Genomic DNA, 22798 nt, shown 5'->3' on the forward strand with positions numbered 1-22798 from the left:
AGATTTGAACCCAAGTCTCCCTACTCCAGATCAGCACTCTATCCACCATGCCACATACCTGCCTGCATCACTAAACATTAAAAATATGAAAAATTTAAAAAGAAGTTCCAAAATGCAATAAATAGGACAGCTTTTGTTTTCTCCATGTCAAATTTAATATGTGCTTAAAAAAAACAACAGCCTTACCTTTTGTCTTAGATTTAATACTGTGTATTGGTTCCAAGGCAGAAGACTCTGAGCAATAGAGCTTAAGTGACTTGCCCAGGGTCACAATGCTAGGAAGTATCTGAGGCCAAATTTGAACCTAAGACCTCCCATCTCTAGGCCTGACTCTCAATCCACTGAGTCACCTAGTGCTCCCTAATATATGCTTTTTTGATAAGACTACATAAGAAATGTCAATATGTGATACTCTTTTAACATTTTCAAAAGTTTACGGTGGTGAGCTGAGTTGTTCTTGTCTTATACATTTTTACTATGAATTATTCATTAGATCAAGAAACTATATGTTGTTCTATCCCAATTGAAAATTCTATATTTGACATTTCAAATAGAAACGGTGGCTTAGAGAGAGGCTCCAAAATGCATTTACAAAGATCTGCTTATATCTCTAGTAGACCCCTTCTGCTTAAGTAGTCTTAATCCTCTTTGTAAAATGAGCCACTCCATCACAGTGTAATCATTCAAGGAGACCTATAAAATTCATCAAAGAATCTCATCGAGAGCTAAAAAATGAGATATAGCAATACTGATAATGGTAATAATAACAGTGCTTTAAAATTTGTAAAGTGCTTTATACATTTGTCTCTCATCTAATCCTTAACAACAACCTTGAGAGGAAGGTATTATTAATAACCCCATTTTTACAAATGAGGAAACTGAAGCAGACAAGCATTAAGTGACTTGTCCAGAATCATAAAACTAGCATATGTGTCAGAGGCAGGATTCAAACTCCATGACTCTAGGCCCTGCCTTCTATCCACTATGCCTCATAGCTGCCCTGTTTTTATATACTAACAACATGCTATTCACATAAGCTCATTAAAATAATTGTTTGTTTGTTTTAAATAATCCTTTGGGCCAAATGATAGACAAATTGGTTTCTATGAGACACCTAGAGATGAAAAAAAAAGAGCAAAAAATACAAACATACAATCCATTTTCTCATATTTCATTTCCTCTGCTTTTTAAAATTAAATTTCATACTTGAACCTGTTGATGAATTTCATGTTTTAGTTATGAGTTTTAAAGTTACAAATGATTAGAAAAATGTTCTTCTCTAACAGAGTTTTTTCCAAGTTCCAACCCCATGCAAAAATAACCAGAAGAGCTCTGCAAATGTTGACTGTCTTTAGTTGCCATATTACAAAAGAAAGTTTTCATGGTCTCTGGTAAGAAAATAGTCTTCCTAAAACTTCTTACATTTTTATTTAATATTTAAGTAGAGAAACTGAGTATAAACCTATAAAAGGGACCAAAAAAGGGACCAAGAAAGTAGTAAAGAACTCAACTATAAAAAACTGTAAGCCCCTTGAGGGTGAAGACTATGTCATGTTTTCACTTGCAAATCCCCAGTGCCCAGATTCATTCAATGGAATGGAACTGAATCCAAGAATGATTTTAAAAGCCATCTGTGGAATGATTGGCATTATGAAGTAAAGAGACAAAACTGATCTTTTTTTTTTTAAAGCAAAACATGATGATTACAGAATAAATTATGGCTGCAAAATAGAATAAAACTGTACTAATCTAGAATGCAAAATTATAAGCAACCACTTGACAGCCATCTGTTAAAGAAGTTGTATAACGAGATAGGTAGGCACTTTCATTAGACGACCTCCACAGTCTCTTCAAAATCTGGGATTCTGAGATTCTAAAGGGAAAAGGAAAAATCCTGTCCCAACCACAGATTTTTTTTTAAATGCAATTTTATCATGTCCATTATATGCCAAGTAAATGTTCTATGGGCCTGCTTTAATGAGCAGTTCAGAATCTACAACATGTACAGAGTTACTAATAGGATGGTTTTGTAAAGATCTTTGAAGAGGTTTATGTTCTTAAGTAAGCTAACGTTCTACCATTTCACTGGCATGATTTAATTTTCATAGCCGGTACCAGTTATATGTAACCTTAGAAAGAAGATGGGGGAGATTAAGACATCTCACAATCAACTCACTGCTAGATTACTTCTTTCACTTATCAATCCTTCAAGATCTTCTTTCCCTTATTAATCAACAAATATTTACCATGTATCAGGCACTGCGAGAAAAGCTGGAGATACAGATACAAAATTGCCTGCCCCTAGTGAGGGATACAACATGTCCAAATATAGGCATATTTACAAAATAACTACAAAGTAGAAATGCTGTTAACATCGGAGGAGAAAGCACTATCCACAGTGGGAACCAGGAAAGGCCTCCTGCAGCAGCTGTCTTGAAGTAAACCAAGGATTCCAAGAGATAAAGGAGGAGAGAGTATTCCAAGCAAGTGGGGCAATGGGAGATGGAAAACCAGGGGTGAGGAATGGCTGATCACCATGTGTAAAGCGGAGTTCTGAGTAAGGATCAGTCTCTTTTGCTGGTTCCTTATCTATTTCTCGACCCTAAATATAAGCGAATGCGAGGTTCTGTCCTAGGCTCTTTGGTATTCTCTCTAAGAACTTCTAAGTTCTTGACTTCACCAGCTACCATGGATTTAATTATCATCTCTATGAAGATGACCTATAGATCCAGACCATCCTGAGCTCCAGGTGCATATCTCCAAATGCCTATTGAATATTTCAAACAAAATGTTCCACAGGCATCTCAAACTCACTATATCCAACACTGAACTCCGTATTTTCCTCAACTTCCAAACCTTACAATGTCTGTCAAGGGAACTGCTATCCTCCCAGGCACTTAGGTTCACAGCCCCAGAGTTATCTTCAAGGCCTTCCTCTTCCTCAGCCCAAATATCCAATCCACTGTTGAATTTTGCTGTTTATGCTACCACAATTTCTCTTGTACCTGTCCCCTTCTTCCTCCTTATACTGTCATCACCCAAGTTCAGGCCCTCATTATCTCTTATGAAGTACCCTTTCAATTGGTCTCCTTTATTCAAGTCTCTCCCATCATAAAGAAGCATACAATAGTTAAACTAGTGAGAAGCTAGGTGGCTCAGTGAATTGAGAGTCAGACTTAAAGACAAGTGGTCCTGGGTTTAAATCTGAGCTTAGACCCTTCCTAGCTGTGTAACCCTGAGCACTTAAGCCCAATTGCCTAGCCCTTACCATTCTTCTGCCTTGGAACCAATACAGAGTATTGCTTCCAAGACAGAAATGAAGTGATTTTTAAAAAAAATACTTAAACTATTTTATGGGACCGTAAGAGATCCAAGCACTAATTCTTTCTGATATTGGGCAAATTATATAACTTATTTGGGCCTCAGTTTACTCATTTGTAAAAGAATGATAATATTTGTTCTGTCTACCTCACAGAATTATTGTAAGGATAGGGGAGAGAAAAGAAGACTCTTTAAACTTTAAAGCCCTATAGAAATGAATTATTTTATCATAGCGCATTGCATTTTGAAACAAGGGCCAAAGCAGTATCTCTAATGTGGACATGAATGAAAGTGGGACCCTTCAGAAGTAGCCTCCTAATTGTTGCCATTGGTATCCATTTATGTTAGTATCATTCAAATATCACCTATGATTTCTGCATCACAAACACAATCCATCAGTGCATTGATGTCTGCTCATATCAGCTCTTTATCTCTCTTACACGGACTTCACTGATGGGGTGAAAAGGACAAGGGTCCTTGACCATTCCAAGAGTTTGGATCAAGCTGATTTAGCACAGAGAATTAAGATCTCACTGAAGACCACATATGAGCCAAATACCCCTGTGCTAAGCTTCACTGGGGAAGAAGATGGAAAGCAGAGACAATTCAGGGTAGAGCCAGAAAAATCATTCTGAGGTCCACAAAGAAAAGTTTAAAATTCAATTCAACACACATGTTAATAGATGGTAAAATTAACTTTTCCTCCGTGAGTTTCACTCCATCCAGAAATGCCACCCTAGACAGATTCCAGTGGCTAATACTCACCCACTATGGTTGTTTCTCTTCCTTTCTTTTCAGTATCTAGTACTCCACTCCACTCCACTCTATCACCACTTCTTAAATAGGAACTTCAATTTACACATTGATTCTCTTTTAAATACCCTTGCCTCCCAGTTCATCAAATCCTTCCATTTTTCAGGATCTACATTTTGTTTCACCTTAGACATACCCAACGTTAGTCATACCTTCCATCATAACCTCACCCCAAAGTGTTTCATCTCCTTGATCCATAGCTCTAAAATCCCCCTCAGACCCTGTTTCTATTCCTCCTAAATAAACCTATTCTCAGTTCTTAGCATAACCTACAGTCACTAGATCCTTCCAAGTCTTCACTGGCTATAACCCTTGACAACTTGCATTCCTTCAAAATCTTGACCTCATTGAACAATTGAACTTGACGTTATCTTCTCTTCTTGAATCCTTCATCTTACTGCCATTAGTCTCTTTCTAAATCCCAACCTTGGATCAACATTATCGTTTCATTTTTGTCCTCTCCTGTTTCCTAGCTGTTAAGAGAAGTCACACAACCCTGCCAACTAGGTCCCCTTCAAATTTATGCTATCCAAACTTAGCCAGGTCCTACTTGCTGTATACAATCCTTTCCTTCTTATTCAACCATCACAGAAATCACAGCTTTTATTCCAAATCTCTTAAGCCACTTCTACTAATTGTAGTAGGTTATTTCTCAGTAGAAGATCTCACTTCCTACTTCAAGGAAAAATAAACTGAAATTACCCCTTGAAAATTCCCTTTTTTCCCCATTTCTATACATCAAAGCAGCAGCTGACCTTTAAGGCCCCTTCTAGCTCTAAGACTTATGAACTCAGATAAAAGGGTATACACCAAGGATCTTTTCTCATGTCTCTTCTTTCTTTCCTCTGTATTCTCTATGTTATTATCTCATCAGCACCATACTTTAATTTATTATCTCTCTATGCATATGTACATACATGCATACATGTATATCCAGCCCTCATCTCCTTCTCAAACCACAGTTCCACACTCCATCTGCCCATTTGATTATCTCATCTGGTTGTCCTGTAGACATCTCAAACTCAACATAGCCAAAATGGATATCATCGTCTTTCCTCTTAAACTCACCCTTCTTCCTCACTTCCCTATTTCTATTGAAGGTACCACCATGCTCCTAGTCACCAAGTAGGCTTTCATTTTCAGCTCTTCACTCATATTAATCCCACCTCTATAATTGCCAAGCCTTTCCATTCTATTTCCACAGCTATATATAGTAACTGTTCTTTTTTCTGTATTTACTTCTCAACTATCCAAACTCTGGCCCTTATTACTTTGGTCCTAGACTACTGTAATAGCCTCCTATTCAGTCCCTGAATCTTGGCACTCCCCATTCTCATTCATCCTTCTCTCAGCCACCAAAGTGACATTCCTAAAGCCTGTGTTTGAACTTGTCACTCCACTGCTCAGTAAACTCCAACAATTCCTTATTATCTCTATCATCAAATATAAATTCTTTGGTTTGTCGCTTAAAACCCTTCACAGACTGGTTCCAATTCACCTTTCCAAACTTACTAGGCTTTATTCCCCTTCACACAAACTAGAGTCAGCCAAGGTATCCTTCTTGTAATTCCTCACATGCTATTCCATCTCCCATCTCTGTTATATTACACAGGCTTCCCCCCATGCCAGGGATACACTCTTCCTCCACCCTTCTACCTCTTAAAATCCCTACTCTCCCTCAAAACTCAGCTTATCTTACCTTCTATGTTACCTGACCATCCAGATGCTAGTTCCTCTCTCCAAAAAATCCTTGTATTTTATACTTATGTACCTATTTTTTGCGTCAATAGAATGATTAAGTTCCTTTAATGCAGGAGTTATTCCATTTTTGTCTTTGTAGCCAAACCACCTAGCACATAGTAGGGACTTTATATATACATATTGATTGTCTAGTTGAGAGAAGAGAGAGTCTGGACCAACTATAATAGGGATTGTGAGTGTATCAATAAGATTGATTTTTGAAATCTCTGTGCAGCAGTAAAGACTCACTTAAGAGGAGATTTGGAGAAAAACCAGTAGTCCTCCCATTTTGATAACTTTTGATAGCAGCATATAGCTTTTCAGAAATATGGTTATAGTAGGTGAATGGTAAGAGTTCTTCAAGGTTGAGGACTAGCAGTACAAAAATGACACATCAAGCAGGTCAGGAATTCAAGGGTGGAAGAGATGACACTGTTGAAATGTCTGACCATGAACAAGCAAAGGGCAGAAAAGGGTTGACAGATTATAAGAATAGTCATTCTTCTGGGCTGGGAAAACATTTGAACATGTTTCTATAATAACAAGATAAGTCATAATGTACGTATTCCTTTCCCACAGACCCTGACTGCATTGTGTTTTTAGTTCTGTGCCAGGCTGGAGGCTCTGTTAGTGAAGGCTTCATTGGCATGGAAATCTCACCTGGACTTCTGAATCAGCATCAACGTGCTGCAGCTGAAACCAAGTATCCCGATTATGGTACTTCTGGAGGTCTTCCTTCTGTATGGCCACTTTTCCTACAGGTACAAAGCAAAAGAAAAGAAACACAATGTAAGAATTCTTCATCCATTTATCCTTCAAGATTACTTAAATGATTGGTCTCATAGTCTTCTTTTTCCCACAACCAGGTTTTTCCCAAACTCCTGTGACATTTAGATTTCAAATACTTTACAACAACATCATTTCAAAGTACAAGCTCTCCCTTCATCCTTTTAATTGATGATCCCACAGACTGACTGAGCTTCCCAACAACAGACTATTATAAAATGGAAAATATTATTATAATATATTAAATTTAATAAATACTAAAAAAAGAAACGTGTTAATGCAAATATCTTCTGACAACCTCCATCACAAAATCCTTCATAATTTCCTGTATTTTCCTCACCCCAGTTTTGAAACCATAAACCATGATTAAATCAGTTCTACCAATGTTACAAAGAAATTTAATAAATACTATGTATCTCTTTATGGTGCTCAGGGCTGTCCCACATATTAGTATTTCTTTTGTCTTTTTGGAATCCCATACATTATTTATTTTTATTATTATTATTTTAAATGTAAATTTTTATTAGTTTATTTATTTTTGCTTATTATTATTTTTACATTTATCCTGATCATATCCCAGAGAGAGAAGACTAGCATTATAATCATTATTGTGCTAATAATTATTGTATTATACTTTTATTATTATCCTCATATAATGGAGGGAGGGGAGAATTGCTATAATAAGGAAGCACAAAGCAACAACTTAAGCTGAGAATGAAGTTCATCTGCTTAGTTCATGAACTGACATCTGAAACTGAGGCACTAACAAATTATTTGGATAGTAAAGCATATATATGTTTTATATCTCAGTTTCATTACTTTTAGGGAAATGCAGCTCATCCTGAGGTTGGGTACCTCAGGGAGAGCCAGGCCTTAAGATGTGAGGTCCTGGGTTCAAATCTGGCCTCACACACTTTCTAGCTGTGTAAACCTGGGCAAGTTACTTGACCCCAATTGCCTAGCCTTTACTGCTCTTCTACTCTGGAACTAATACTTAGTATTGGCTCTAAGATGGCAGTTAAGGTTATTTTAATAAATCTATAAATCCAAGTCATCTAACATTTTTAGGGCCAGGGAAGAACATGTCTCCCCCTAAAATGGTTCCCCTTTTTCACAATTTATCTGGCCAGAATAGCACCAAGAGGTAGGCTGCCATGTTTGGAAGGAGAGAAAGGCAGTTTGACCTAGCAAGAGGACAATGGATTCAGAGGTAGATATGGTCTTGAGTCTTGGTTCTTGCCCAAATTTTGTCACTCAACAAGTTACTTCATTTCTGAGCTTTCTTTGTCTGTAAGGTGGGGCTAATACCTCATATATCACCTAACTTACAAAGTAGTTATGAGGAAAGCATTTTGTAAATCTTGAGGTACTTAGAAAATGTGAGTGTTCTCTCTGTTGCCTCCAATACTTATGTGTCTGTGGGCAAATCATTTACTTCTCTAAGACTCAGTTTCTTTTTAAAGTGAGGGGGCATCTAAGTGGTACAGTGGATAGTGTACAGGGCTTGAAGTCAGAAGATATATCTTCCTGGGTTCAAATTCAGCCTTAGATACTTACTAGCTGTGTGATCTTGCCAAGGTACTTAGCTCTATTTGCCTTAAAATAAATGAGTGAATGAATGAATGAATGAATGAATGAGTGAATGAATAAATAAATAAATGGAGGAGAATGGACTCCATGATCTCTAAGGTTCAGCAGCTGGGTAGCTCGGTGGATAAAGTGCAGCTCCTCAAGTCAGGAAGATTCATCTTCTTGAGTTCAAATACAACCTCTGACACTTAGCAAGTCACTTAACCCTATTTATTTGCCTATGAATGAATGAATGAATGAATGAATGAATGAATGAATGAATGGGGGAGATTAGACCCCATGATCTCTAAGGTCCAGCAGTTGAGTGACTCAGTGGATAAAGCACAGAACTTTGGAGTCTGGTTCTTTTTTTGAACCACATACTAGCTCTATGACCCTGGGCAAGTCACTTGACCCTATCTATTTGCCTTGGAAGGAAGGAAGGAAGGAAGGAAGGAAGGAAGGAAGGAAGGAAGGAAGGAAGGAAGGAAGGAAGGAAGGAAGGGAGATTGGACTCCATGATCTCTAAGGTCCAGCAGTTGAGTGACTCAGTGGATAAAGCACAGAACTTGGGGTCTGATGCTTTTTTTTGAATCACATACTAGCTATGTGACCCTGAGCAGACCTCTTCTATTCTCAGCTTTCTCATCTGTAAAATGGAGAAAATAATGAAGTAGCATAAGCTCAGCACTCTGGAATTAAAATTATAAATGCTAGTTGTTGTTGGTGGTGGTGGTGGTAGGGGTGGGGGTGATGGTGGGGGTAGAAGAAATATTCAAATTCCAAATCTCTGATCCTACATACTCCACTGAGGACCCGAATTACCTTCCCAATGAATCCATCCTCCTTCTCTAATAAACCAATCCTATATGCTTCCATGAATACAGGTTAGCTAGAAGAGCCAGGGGAATTAGGAACCATCTTCTTTTGGGATGCAAATAGAGATGTAGAGGAAAGATCCTCCCATTTGAGTTGCCTTCCCCTGCATCTCTCTTCTCATTTGAACTTGTCTATCCTTCAAAGTTCAGCTTAAGCAAGGTCCCACATCCCCCATGAAGTTCCTCACAAGTACCCCCAGTTCATAATGATCATTCCCTTTACTGACTTTCTCTAGCAAAGTGCTTTTCCTTACTAATCATTGCAGAACACATCCTTGCTTTTTTAACTCTTCACGTGTTCACGTTTTGTTTCTCCAACTAAATCCACATCATAAATTCCTTGGGGGGCAGAGACTGTATCTTAAATGTGTTTGTTGTTCCCATGGCATCAAGCCCATAGAAAACATTCACTATATGTTTATTGATCAGCACAGTGCCTAGCACATAGTAGGGACTTAATAAATGCTAATTGACTGAATGATGGGCTAACTTATACTCCTCTCCTTAATACTAACGTGGTCAGGAAGCTTGCTCTTGTCTGCACATTGTCTCTCAAGGCAACCAAGAACAGAAGTTTTGGGACAGGGAAGAGATGGAGAGATCCGCTTCTAGAAGTCAGCTGGTCCTTAAGAAGTAGGATCAGTAACTTTCTGGAAATCAGAAGCTCCCCATAACCAACAGCTGATGTCATAACAATGATCAACTCATCAACGGCAAGAGTGAAACCAACAGAAATAGCAATGTTGCTAGTCTGTTCTCCATGGTAATACACTAATGAAGTCAAACCACAGTTCAGTATTCAAAAAAGGCTATGTAGCTTCTTATTTATTCTTTTGAATGTCTTACAAACATCTGCTTTTAAATGAGGATTAGTCTCAAGTTCTGTGCTCTATCAACTGGGTCACTCAACTGTTGGACCCTAGAGATCATGGAGTCCAATCTTCCCCATTCCTTCATTCATTCATTTAAAGGAAAATAGATTGAAATCCAACTTCTGTGGACTATGAGTAAGGCACTTAGTCTCAGCTTTTTCATGCAAAAAGATAAGAAAATGCATGCTTTTTTTTTTAACCTTTACCTTCCATTTTATTTTTATTTATTTATTTGTTTTGTTTATTTATTTATTTTTGTTGTTAAGCCCTTACCTTCCCTCTTAGAATCAATACTATGTATTGGTTCTAAGGCAGAAGGGTGGTAAGGACTAGAGAATGGGGGTGAAGTGACTTGCCCAGGGTCACACAGCTAGGAAGTGTCTGAGGCCAAATTTGAATTCAGGGCCTCCGACCTCTGGGCCTGACTTTCAATTCACTGAGCCTCCCAGCTGCCCCCTTACCTTCCATTTTAGACTTGATACTGACATTGGTTCTAAGGCATGGGTAGGGCTAGGCAATTGGGGTTAAGTGGCTTTCTCAGGGTCACACAGGTAGGAAGTATCTGAGGTCCGATTTGAACCCAGGACATCCTCTCTCCAGAATTGGTATTCTACCCTCTGAGTCATCTATCTGGGACTAATACATGCTCTTTTTCACATAGGTCAGTAACAAGGTTACAGCCAAATATTTTTTGTATTTAAGCAGCCTGGTAGAATAGCACTGGATTTGGTCATTAGACTTGTAGGACTGTGGACAAACGTTGCTGTCCCAATGGATAAAGCCCTGGACCTGGAATCAGGAAGACCTGAGTTCAAATCCAGCCTCAAAAATTTACTAGCTATGTAGGCAAGTCACTTAACCCTGTTTGCCTCAGTTTCCTCATTTGTCAAATGAGCTAGGAAAGGAAATAGCAAACTACTCTGGTATCTTTGTCAAGACAACTCCAAAAAGGGTCATAAAGAGTCAGACATGACTGAACATTTGAGGCACCAAAGCCACGGTTGGAAGTTGTTTCCCTTACCCCCCATGCACACCCTACCCCAGCACATACATATGTACACACACATGCATACACAATCAGTTACATACAAGCTGGTAGAAGATACACTATTAGCTATTAGGGTATTATTGTTCCTGGAGTATGAGCCTGACTCCTATAGCAGGCATCTTTAAACTCCTTTTTAATTTCATAGATCTCTGTTAGTAATCTAAAGAAACCCAAGGATGCCTTTTTAGAATCATTTTTAAATGCCTAAAATAAAATATAGAATTCCAAAGGGAGACAACTATATTGAAAAGTGATAATCAAAACGTCAAAAAAAAAAAAGAGTCCAGACCTCAGGTTAAGAACCCCTGCTCTGCAGCCTCAGTTTATTACCTGAACCTTTTTATCTTGTATTGAATCAATGTAAAGGAGATGAAGGATGACCACCAGCCTTCCTATATCCCCATCACTTGTTTCCCAAGCTGTCAATCAGGCCAGCCAACAGCAATAAAGAGTCAGCATAGAGTTCTTACTCTATAGTTGGTCTACTAAGAATGGACAGCTCAGGAAGTCAAAAGATAAGAGAATGTCTTTGGAGCTGAAAGTCTAAGTTAAACTGGTCCAAACCACCCCATTCAGAGATAAAGAAACTGAGGTCCAGAGAGACAGCAATGTGCCCCCAATTCATGCAAGTCAACTGACTTTAAATCCAGTGTTCTTTTCATTGTACTGCATACTTACAGCAAAGGTTGGATGTCTTGATCAAAAAAAAAAAAAGGAAAGGAGGACTTATATTTCCCTCATATTTTTATGTGCCTCAAATAAGTATTTCTAGTGCTCAATTAATACTAATTTCTTACAAACAGCCCTGATCAGAAATGTCATCTTCCTAAAGAAGGGGAACACTGAGTATAATTAACTGGGAGGGACCTGAGGCCACTTAATTCCTCTACCTTTCAGACACTCACCAAGCCAATCATTTTAGGGCAGACATTTGCAGGTAAATGCATGTGCAGCTGTTGCATTTTCTCACTGGGTAATTTTCCCATTTCATAAGGCAATCCGAGAACATACTCTGGAGTAATTCCCTTTGCCTCCAAACAATAGCAGCATGATTTGTGTCATATCTCCGGCAAATTATGTGCCAGAAGTACATCTGCATTTTGCTTTTGCAAAAGCGACATAGCTCAGCACTGAGATGGTTAGCATTATTAATTACTTTCACTTAATTGGCTTATACAGTGAGAATTCAATTCTCCACATCAGAATCCCTTTCTATAAAAATGACCTCTACTTGTTGACTAGAGTAATCTATCAAATGGCATACAAAGAAGAGAAAATACACAAAGATTACATAAAATAGCCTGAACTGAAGGAAGGAAGGAAGGAAGGAAGGAAGGAAGGAAGGAAGGAAGGAAGGAAGGAAGGAAGGAAGGAAGGAAGGAAGGAAGGAAGGAAGGGAGGGAGGGAGGGAAGGGGAATACAGTTAGGTATAATGTGCACAGTATTAGAGAATCTAAAAATGAAATACTTCTTTGACTCAATTTCTTAACAGCAAAGAAATTTAAAGAGAAACACAAATTATATAGTCCTTGGGTTTTTTTTGGCCTAGCAATCATGCAATTACAAGTGCATAATGATACACTTTAAGACTCAACCTTATAATTCTTTCTGCTGCCCTCTGACATAGACAGAGAATGAGCTGCTCTGTTACATAGTCTGCTCCATTCCTCACATCTTCCACCACCTCTTACCCTCTGGATCATCATTCTTTTTGGTCATTTTTTTTCTCCTTAAACCCATAACTATTTCATTTACACACACACACACACACACACACACACACACACACACACACACAATTTTTTTTTTTTTTAAGTTTTAATATTATTTTATTTGGTCGTTTTCATACATTATTCACTGGAAACAAAGATCGTTTTCTTTTCCTCCCCTCCCCCCCCCCTCCCCCCCCCCCCTCCTTTCCCTCTCCCATAGCCGACGCATGATTCCACTGGTTATCACATGTGTTCTTGACTCGAACCCTTTTCCCTGTTGTTGGAGTTTGCATTATAGTGTTCATTTAGAGTCTCTCCTCAGTCTTATCTCCTCCAACCCTGTGGTCGAGCAGTTGCTTTTCAGCGGTGTTTTTACTCCCACAGTTTATCCTCTGCTTGTGGGTAGTATTTTTTTTTTTAGATCCCTGCAGATTGTTCAGGGAAATTGCATTGATACTTATGGAGAAGTCCATCACCTTCGATTGTACCACAATGTATCAGTCTCTGTGTATAATGTTTTCCTGGTTCTGCTCCTTTCGCTCTGCATCACTTCCTGGAGGTTGTTCCAGTTCACATGGAATTCCTCCACTTTATTATTCCTTTTAGCACAATAATATTCCATCACCAACATATACCACAATTTGTTTAGCCATTCCCCAATTGAGGGGCATCCCCTCATTTTCCAATTTTTGGCCACCACAAAGAGCGCAGCTATGAATATTTTTGTACAAGTCTTTTTGTCCATTATCTCTTTGGGGTACAAGCCCAGCAGTGCTATGGCTGGATCAAAGGGCAGACAGTCTTTTATCGCCCTTTGGGCATAGTTCCAAATTGCCCTCCAGAATGGTTGGATCAATTCACAACTCCACCAGCAATGAATTAATGTCCCCACTTTGCCACATCCCCTCCAGCATTCATTACTTTGCATAGCTGTCATGTTAGCCAATCTGCTAGGTGTGAGATGATACCTCAGAGTTGTTTTGATTTGCATCTCTCTGATTATAAGAGATGTAGAGCACTTTTTCATGTGCTTATTAATAGTTTTGATTTCTTTGGCTGAGAATTGCCTGTTCATGTCCCTTGCCCATTTGTCAATTGGAGAATGGCTTGATTTTTTGTACAATTGATTTAGTTCTTTATAAATTTTAGTAATTAAACCCTTGTCAGAGGTTTTTATGAAGATTGTTTCCCAATTTGTTGCTACCCTTCTGATTTTGGTTACATTGGTTTTGTTTGTACAAAAACTTTTTAATTTGATGTAATCCAGATTATTTATTTTGCATTTTGTAATTCTTTCTAATTCTTGCTTGGTTTTGAAGTATTTCCCTTCCCAAAGGTCTGACATGTATACTATTCTGTGTTCGCTTAATTTTCTTATAGTTTCTTTCTTTATGTTCAAGTCATTCATCCATTTTGAATTTATCTTGGTGTAGGGTGTGAGGTGTTGATCTAAGCCTAATCTTTCCCACACTGTCCTCCAATTTTCCCAACAGTTTTTATGAAATAGTGGGTTTTTGTCCCAAAAGCTGGGATCTTTGGGTTTGTCATATACTGTCTTGCTGAGGTTGCTTGCCCCCAGTCTATTCCACTGATCCTCCTTTCTGTCTCTTAGCCAGTACCAAATTGTTTTGATGACCGCTGCTTTATAATATAGTCTGAGATCTGGGACTGCAAGACCCCCTTCCTTTGTATTTTTTTTCATTAATTCCCTGGGTATCCTTGATCTTTTGTTTTTCCAAATGAACTTTGTTATGTTTTTTTCTAAATCAGTAAAAAAAATTTTTGGGAGTTCCATGGGTATGGCACTAAATAGATAGATGAGTTTGGGTAGGATGGTCATTTTTATTATATTGGCTCGTCCTACCCATGAGCAGTTAATGTTCTTCCAATTGTTCAAGTCTAGTTTTAGTTGTGTGGAAAGTGTTTTGTAGTTGTGTTCATATAGATCCTGTGTTTGTCTCGGGAGATAGATTCCTAAGTATTTTATTTTGTCTTGGGTAATTTTGAATGGGATTTCTCTTTCTAGTTCTTGCTGCTGAGCTGTGTTGGAATTATATAGAAATGCTGATGACTTATGTGGGTTTATTTTGTATCCTGCAACTTTGCTAAAGTTGTTGATTATTTCAATTAGCTTTTTGGTTGAATCTCTAGGATTCTTTAAGTAGACCATCATGTCATCTGCAAAGAGTGATAATTTGGTCTCCTCCTTGCCTATTTTGATGCCTTCAATTTCTTTTTCTTCTCTAATTGCTACTGCTAGTGTTTCTAATACAATGTCAAATAATAGAGGTGATAATGGGCATCCTTGTTTCACTCCTGATCTTAATGGGAATGGATTTAGTTTATCCCCATTGCAGATGATATTAGCTGATGGTTTTAGATATATACTGTTTATTATTTTTAGGAATGACCCTTCTATTCCTATGCTTTCTAGTGTTTTTAGTAGGAATGGGTGTTGTATTTTATCAAAGGCTTTTTCTGCATCTATTGAGATAATCATGTGATTCTTGTTGGTTTGCTTGTTGATGTGGTCAATTATGTGGATAGTTTTCCTAATGTTGAACCAGCCCTGCATCCCTGGTATGAATCCTGCTTGATCATGGTGGATGACCCTTCTAATCACTTGCTGGAGTCTTTTTGCTAGTATCCTATTTAAGATTTTTGCATCTATATTCATTAGGGAGATTGGTCTATAGTTTTCTTTCTCTGTTTTTGGCCTGCCTGGCTTTGGAATTAGTACCATGCTTGTGTCATAAAAGGAGTTTGGTAGGACTCCCTCTTTGCTTATTATGTCGAATAGTTTGTGTAATATTGGGGTTAACTGTTCTCTGAATGTTTGATAGAATTCACTGGTGAATCCATCAGGCCCTGGGGATTTTTTCTTAGGCAGTTCTTTGATGGCTTGATGGATTTCAATTTCTGATATGGGATTATTTAAGAAAACTATTTCTTCTTCTGTTAGTCTAGGCAATTTATATTTTTGTAAATATTCATCCATATCACCTAGATTGGTAAATTTATTGCCATATAGTTGGGCAAAGTAGTTTTTAATGATTGCCTTAATTTCCTCTTCATTTGAGGTGAGATCCCCCTTTTCATCCTTGATGCTATTAATTTGCCTTTCTTCTTTCCTTTTTTTAATTAAATTAACCAGTACTTTGTCTATTTTGTCTGTTTTTTCAAAGTACCAGCTTCTAGTCTTGTTTATTAGCTCAATAGTTCTGTCACTTTCTATTTTATTAATTTCTCCCTTAATTTTTAGGATCTCTAGTATGGTTTTCTTCTGGGGGTTTTTAATTTGTTCATTCTCAAGTTTTTTGATTTGCATTTCCAATTCCTTGGTCTCTGTCCTCCCTAATTTGTTAATATATGCACTCAGGGATATGAATTTTCCTCTAAGTACTGCCTTGGCTGCATCCCATAAGGTTTGAAAGGATGTTTCGCCGTTGTCATTTTCTTCAACGAAATTGTTAATTGTTTCTATGATTTCTTCTCTAACTAAATGATTTTGGAGTATCATGTTATTTAATTTCCAATTAATTTTTGATTTGGGTCTCCATGTACCCTTGCCGATCAATATTTTAATTGCCTTGTGATCTGAAAAGGCTGCAGTTAATATTTCTGCTTTTCTGCATTTAAGTGCCATGTTTCTATGACCTAGTGTATGATCTATTTTTGTGAATGTGCCATGTGGTGCTGAAAAGAAGGTGTATTCTTTTTTGTCCCTATTTATTTTTCTCCATATGTCTATTAATTCTAATTTTTCTAAGATTTCATTCACCTCTTTTACCTCTTTCTTATTTATTTTTTGATTTGATTTATCTAAATTTGATAGTGGTTGGTTCAAGTCTCCCACTAATATGGTTTTACTGTCTAATTCCTCCTTCAATTCTCCTAGTTTCTCTATTAAAAATTTGGATGCTATACCATTTGGTGCATACATGTTGATTAGTGATATTTCCTCATTGTCTATACTTCCTTTTAGCAGAATATATTTACCTTCCCTGTCCCTTTTGATCAGGTCTATTTGTACTTTGGCTTTGTCAGATATCATGATTGCAACTCCTGCCTTCTTTCTATCGGTTGAGGCCCAAAAGGTCTTACTCCAACCTTTAATTCTAACCTTGTGAGTGTCAACCCGTCTCATATGTGTTTCTTGAAGACAACATATGGTAGGGTTTTGTGTTCTAATCCAGTCTGCTATTTGTCTGCGTTTTATGGGTGAGTTCATCCCATTCACGTTCAAAGTTATGATTGTTATTTGTGGATTCGCTGGCATTTTGATGTCTTCCCCTAGTTCTGACCTTTCTTCTTTAGCTTTCTCCTTTTGAACCAGTGATTTACTTTAGGTCGGTCCCCCTAGTCCCCTCCCTTGAGATGCTTCCCTTTCTAGCCCGTCCCTTTTTATGCTCCCTTCCCCTCCCCCCTCTCCTTCCCTCCCTTTTTGTGCTCCCTCCCTCCTCCCCCTCCTTAATTTTCCTTTCTTTCTTGCCCTAATGGATAAGATAGAAATCAGGATCCCACTGGATCTAGATGTTCTTCCCTCTCAGATTTGATTTCACTGAGAGTAAGGTTTAAGTACTTCCACTTCACGCTCTCTTCCTCTCCTTCTCATATGAGAGTTCTTCCCCTCCCCTTCCCATGTGTATCTTTATATGGGAAAGTTTATTCTATTGATTCCCCCCCTATTTCTTGAAGTTAATCTTAGTATTATCACGGTTCCCCCCTCCCTTTTCCTTTTTTTTGCCCCAACTTTCCCCAAATCTTCTTGATTCCCCAATCTTTCCCTATGCATGTTTCTTCTAACTACTCTTATGATGATACAATTTATGAGAGTTACACAAAACATTTTCCCCACATATTAATATATATAATTAGATGTAAATGTAGTCCTTATAGAAGAGAGTTTGACTTAAAGAGAAAGATAAGATTTATCTCCTTTTCCCTTTCTTTCATATTTACCTTTTCATGTTTCTCTTGCTTTCTGTGCTTGGATATCGAACTTTCCACAGAGCTCTGGTCTTTTCTTAGCAAATGCTTGGAAATCTTCTATTTTGTTGAATGCCCATACTTTCCCCTGGAAGTATATAGTCAGTTTTGCTGGGTAGTTGATTCTTGGTTGGAGACCCAGCTCTCTTGCCTTTCTAAATATCGTGTTCCATGCTTTGCGGTCTCTTAGTGTGTTAGCCGCTAAGTCATGTGTGATCCTTATGGGAGCCCCCTTATATCTGAAGCTCTTCTTCTTGGCTTCTTGTAGGATTTTCTCCTTTACTTGGAAGCTCTTGAATTTGGCAATTACATTCCTAGGCGTTGTCTTTTGGGGATTTAGTATAGAAGGTGTTCTGTGAATCCTTTCTATTTCTATTTTGCCCCCTTGCTCCAGAACGTGGGGGCAATTTTCTTTTATAATCTCCTCTAGAATAAAATCCAATTTGTTGTTTACCTCTGGTTTTTCTGGGAGACCGATGATACGGAGATTTTCTCATCTTCCTCTGTTCTCCAGGTCCGTGACCTTCTCAGTGAGATATTTTCTGTTTTCTTCCAATTCATTAATTGTTTGGGTTTGCTTTATTGATTCTTGCTGTTTTATCATCTCACTTTCTTCGAGGTCCTTAATTCTGGTCATTAGGGACTGGATTTGCTTTTCAGCCTTGTCTGCCCTTGTATTGGCTGCTTCGAGTTCTTTTTCCAATTGAGCAGTCTTATCTGTCAGACAGCTGATCTCTTTCTCCCATTTTTCTTTCCAGAAGGTTTCCATCTTTTGGATAAGTTCCAGTTTGAGATCTTCCAGAGCTTGTTGATAGTTTCCATTTTGGGAGGCGTGTTCTGAATTTTTTTGGATTTCCTCTTCATTCTCCTCTTTCCCTTGGGTACTTCCACCATAAAAGTTTTCAATAGTCACTTTTTTCCCTTTCTTCCTGGAGGCTTGATTTTGGGCCATGTGAGCCATCCCTTTGGTGGTTTTATTTCCCTTTCCTTTTTGGTCTGGGGTCTGGGTTATAAGAGTGGTTTTTCTGTGAGTTTAGGTTGCTTCAGACTAGTTCTTCCCAGCCTCCGAGCCCAGGTATTCAGCTCCGCCCAGATAATCCGTGCGCCTTGTTCAGCGCAGCCCGCCCGAAGTCCGCTGGCTTCTCCAGTGAAAGCGCCCTGAGACGTTTTTTCCTGGCAGTCCCCAGATCCCAAGGACCCTGGAGTGCCCCCCCAGACAGAGACGCTCCCCACTCACTCGCTGTCCTGGTGAGCGCTCAGGTAGCTCACTCTGGTTTAGTGGGGGAGGTGGGGTGGGGGAAGGGCGGCTCAGTTCACTTTTCTGTGCAAGCTTTTCCTTCTTATTTTAGTGTGGAAATGTTCAAGCCCCACGTACCTTTGCCTCTGTGGGGTACTGGGGAGTCCTTCTGTTCCTCCAAAGGTGATTTTATGCTCCTTTGATGTAGTCTATTTCGTTCGGTGCTGGGGAGAGGAAATGTGCCGCGTCTAGATTGCAGCCATGATTACCCGGAAGTCTCCACACACAATTTTTAATAATTGTTTTCTGACAGTTTATAATCCATGGTCTCTCCTTCCCCAAGATGGCAGGTAATATGATTTAAGTGATAACATCCAATACATGTTTCCATGTTCATCATGTTGTGAAAGAAGACATATCACTTATATAAGAAAAAACTCAGGAAGGAAATCAAGTGAAAAATGTTTTGCTTCCATCCACATTCTAACTCTATCGGTTCTTTCTATGGTGGTGGCTAACCTTTTTTCATTATGAGACCCTTGGAGTTGTCTTGGATCCTTGCATTGGGGATAATAGCTATGTCATTCACAATTAATCATCATACATTATTGCTGTCATGGTATATAACATTCCCCTGGTTCTCTCACTTCACTACATCACTTTATTGAGATCTTCCAAAGTTTTTCTGAAATCATCCTTCTCAGCATTTCTTATAGCATACGAGTATTCCATTACAATCATATATCTACAACTTATTCAACTTCATTAGTCAATTGATGTACATCTCATTTTCCAATTCTTTGCCACCACAAAAAGAACTGCTATAAATATTTTTGTACAAGTAAATCCTTTCCCCCTATCTTTGATCTCTTTGGGATACAGACATAATCATAGTGTTGCTGGGTCAAAGGGTATAGACAGTTTTATAGCCTTTGGGCATGTTCCAAAATGTTCTCCACAATGGCTATATCAGTTTACAGTTCCAGCACCAGTGTATTGGTATCCCAACTTTCCCACATTCCTGCCAACATTATCATTTTCCTTTTTCATCATCTCAGCTGTGGTACTTCAGAGTTGTTTTCATTTTTCATTTCTCTAATTAATAGTGATCTGAAGCATGTTTTCATATGACTAAAGATAGGTTTAATTTCTTTGACTGAGAACTGCCTGTTTGTCTCCTTTGACCAAATCCATAGCCATTTCCCAACAATCGTTCCCTGCCTTGGTTCCTTTCAGCACTTGAAACAGCCCCCACATATGTGTTTACTCTTCCCTTCAACAGTGTCAACCAGGTGCCTAGCCCTTGGACAACTTTGTCTTTTTATTCATTGACAATGTGGTGAAGTCCTGCTGCAACATAGCCTCGTCCATCAACAACCAGCACTTTATGAAACACACCTAGATCATTAGACAATGTCTGTTCCTGTCTAGTAAATTAGGAAAAGAAATCTTCAGACTTCTCCGTGACCAAGAAGACAGCTGCACTGCCCTCGTAATTTTTTAATCCAAGCTATTCAATTACAGATGCATTTGCTTCTCGTGTTCATTACCTGAAAATGGAAAATGGAACGGGGAGGACACAAATCTTTGATTTCGGTGAGAATCCTGTAATTTGCCGATCATTAGTGTTCTTTAAATGCTATTCTGAGATAGAATGTGAAGAGCCAATACTCCTACCGCCCTTCAGCAAGGCTGTGGGATCTATTTTGATATTCTATGACAAGGCACATCTTCTGAGGTGTTTTTAAAATCTGGTCCCAGCTTGGTTCCTAACCAGCTGGGTGACCTTGTTAGGTAGTTACTCTGAGCCTCAGTGCCTTGCTCAGTAAAACAACGGACTGGGAGGTCTAAAATTATATAATTATGCCATGTAACCAGAGTACTGGCAGGGAAAAAAAATGCAGTAGTATTCCTAAATGAACAATCATTCACCTTTTATCCCAAACTTTATCCCTTTCTGGGCTTGACCTTCTTGGAAAAATCAATCTATCAACCAATAAGCATCTATTAAGTACCTGCTGTGTGCCAAGTGCTATGCTAAGCACTAGGGTATGAAAAGAGGTAAGACAAGTCCCTGCACTCAAGGAACTTACAATCTAATGTAAAAAGACACCAGGCAAACAAATACATACAAAACAATCTATATTCAGGATGAATAGGAAATAATGAACAGAGGGAAGACCCTGAGATTAAGAGGGATTGGGGGAGACTTCCTATAGAAGGCAGAATTTTAGTTAAAACTTAAAGGAAGCCAAGGAGGGGAATAATCAGAGTGGAGGAGGGAAAGCATATGAGGCATGGGAGACAGCCAGAGGGGAACCACAACTGAGATATAGTGTCTTGTTTGTGGAATAGCCAGAAGACCAATGTCTGTGTGTAGGGAATGGTATAAAAAGATTGGAAAAGGAGAAGAAGATGAGATTATGAATACAAAAGGCATACCTAAGTGAATATCCATAACACTGGATGCAAAGACTGCAAGTGCAGCCCTCTCAAGAGTAACCATTTAGAAACAGAAATATCTATCTCTATATATTTATAAAGATATAGATCTTTGTCTTTGTGTATATTTCTGTCTCTGTCTCTCCCCCTCTTTAGATACATACATTCATACATACACTGAAAGACAGACAGACAGAGAGAGAGAGAGAGAGAGAGAGAGAGAGAGAGAGAGAGAGAGAGAGAGAGAGGGATGGATGGATGGATAGATAGATAGATAGATAGATAGATATACAGACAGACAGATAAAGAGATAGATAGATAGATAGATAGATAGATAGATAGATAGATAGATAGATATACAGAAAGACAGATAAAGAGATAGATAGATAGATAGATAGATAGATAGATAGATAGATAGATAGATAGATATACAGACAGACAGATAAAGAGATAGATAGATAGATAGATATACAGACAGACAGATAAAGAGATAGATAGATAGATAGATAGATAGATAGATAGATAGATAGATAGATAGATAGATAGATAAATAGATAGATAGATATGCAGGCAGATAGAGATAGACAGAGAGATAGAGGTTAATACACAATACATAAATAAATACATACATACACACACACAAAAAGACAGATAAAGAGAGAGGGATTAATAGATATATACATACATCTACAGAAAGACATACAGACAGATAGATACACAGAGATACATACACAGAAAGACAGACAGACTGAGACAGATAGATACATAGTTAGATAAAGAGAGACAGAGACAGAGAGGAATATCTTCCTACTTAAGATGTCAATGAAGCTTTCAGATGAACACAAACTATTACTTTAAAAGGGACCCAGCAACACAATTCCAGATGTTTTTACAAGATAAATATACAACCTATTATTAAAAATAGTATTCCCAACAGCTTAATAACAAAAGTGTAGTCACTGCTTTAAATGATTTCTAGAGAGTTATCTAACCCTCCATTATGGCTAGTAAGAGGAAAATATTCCAAGTCAAACTTCATACTGTCAAACTAAGGTCTAAAGTTCAAAAAGCACTGTAATCGAATCATGAATTTTACATTCACTTTTTAAAGAAAATACTAGATAGAAAATTAATTAATAAGCATCCTTTCTGATCACCCAGGACAGTAGAAGCCCACCAATAGCATCCACAAGCAAATTAAATAGGTTTTATGTTAAAAGGGCAATGTATATAATTTTATAATTAAAAAGCCATTAATAATAATACTATGATTAAAACCTGGGTGAAAAAATGATTTCTAATTTCCAAATACTCTCATCTATATTCCAATTCTTTTATGACCCCAAAGCCCACTTTGTTCAGTTACAAAACACTTTATATCCATCATATGA

The 22798-nt window shown here is 38.1% G+C and overlaps 1 protein-coding gene across 1 annotated transcript in view; it reads right to left on the reverse strand.

Annotated features, from left to right (window-relative positions):
• RASA3 (RAS p21 protein activator 3) overlaps positions 1-22798 on the reverse strand; it is a 313259-nt gene that overhangs the window by 138451 nt on the left and 152010 nt on the right. The window contains exon 4 of the mRNA XM_056808512.1: positions 6535-6629. Coding sequence (XP_056664490.1) covers positions 6535-6629 — 95 coding nt within the window. The remainder of the gene's footprint in view (positions 1-6534; positions 6630-22798) is intronic.

This window comes from Monodelphis domestica, chromosome 8, assembly GCF_027887165.1.
Source record: "Monodelphis domestica isolate mMonDom1 chromosome 8, mMonDom1.pri, whole genome shotgun sequence".
Taxonomy (NCBI): domain Eukaryota; kingdom Metazoa; phylum Chordata; class Mammalia; order Didelphimorphia; family Didelphidae; genus Monodelphis; species Monodelphis domestica.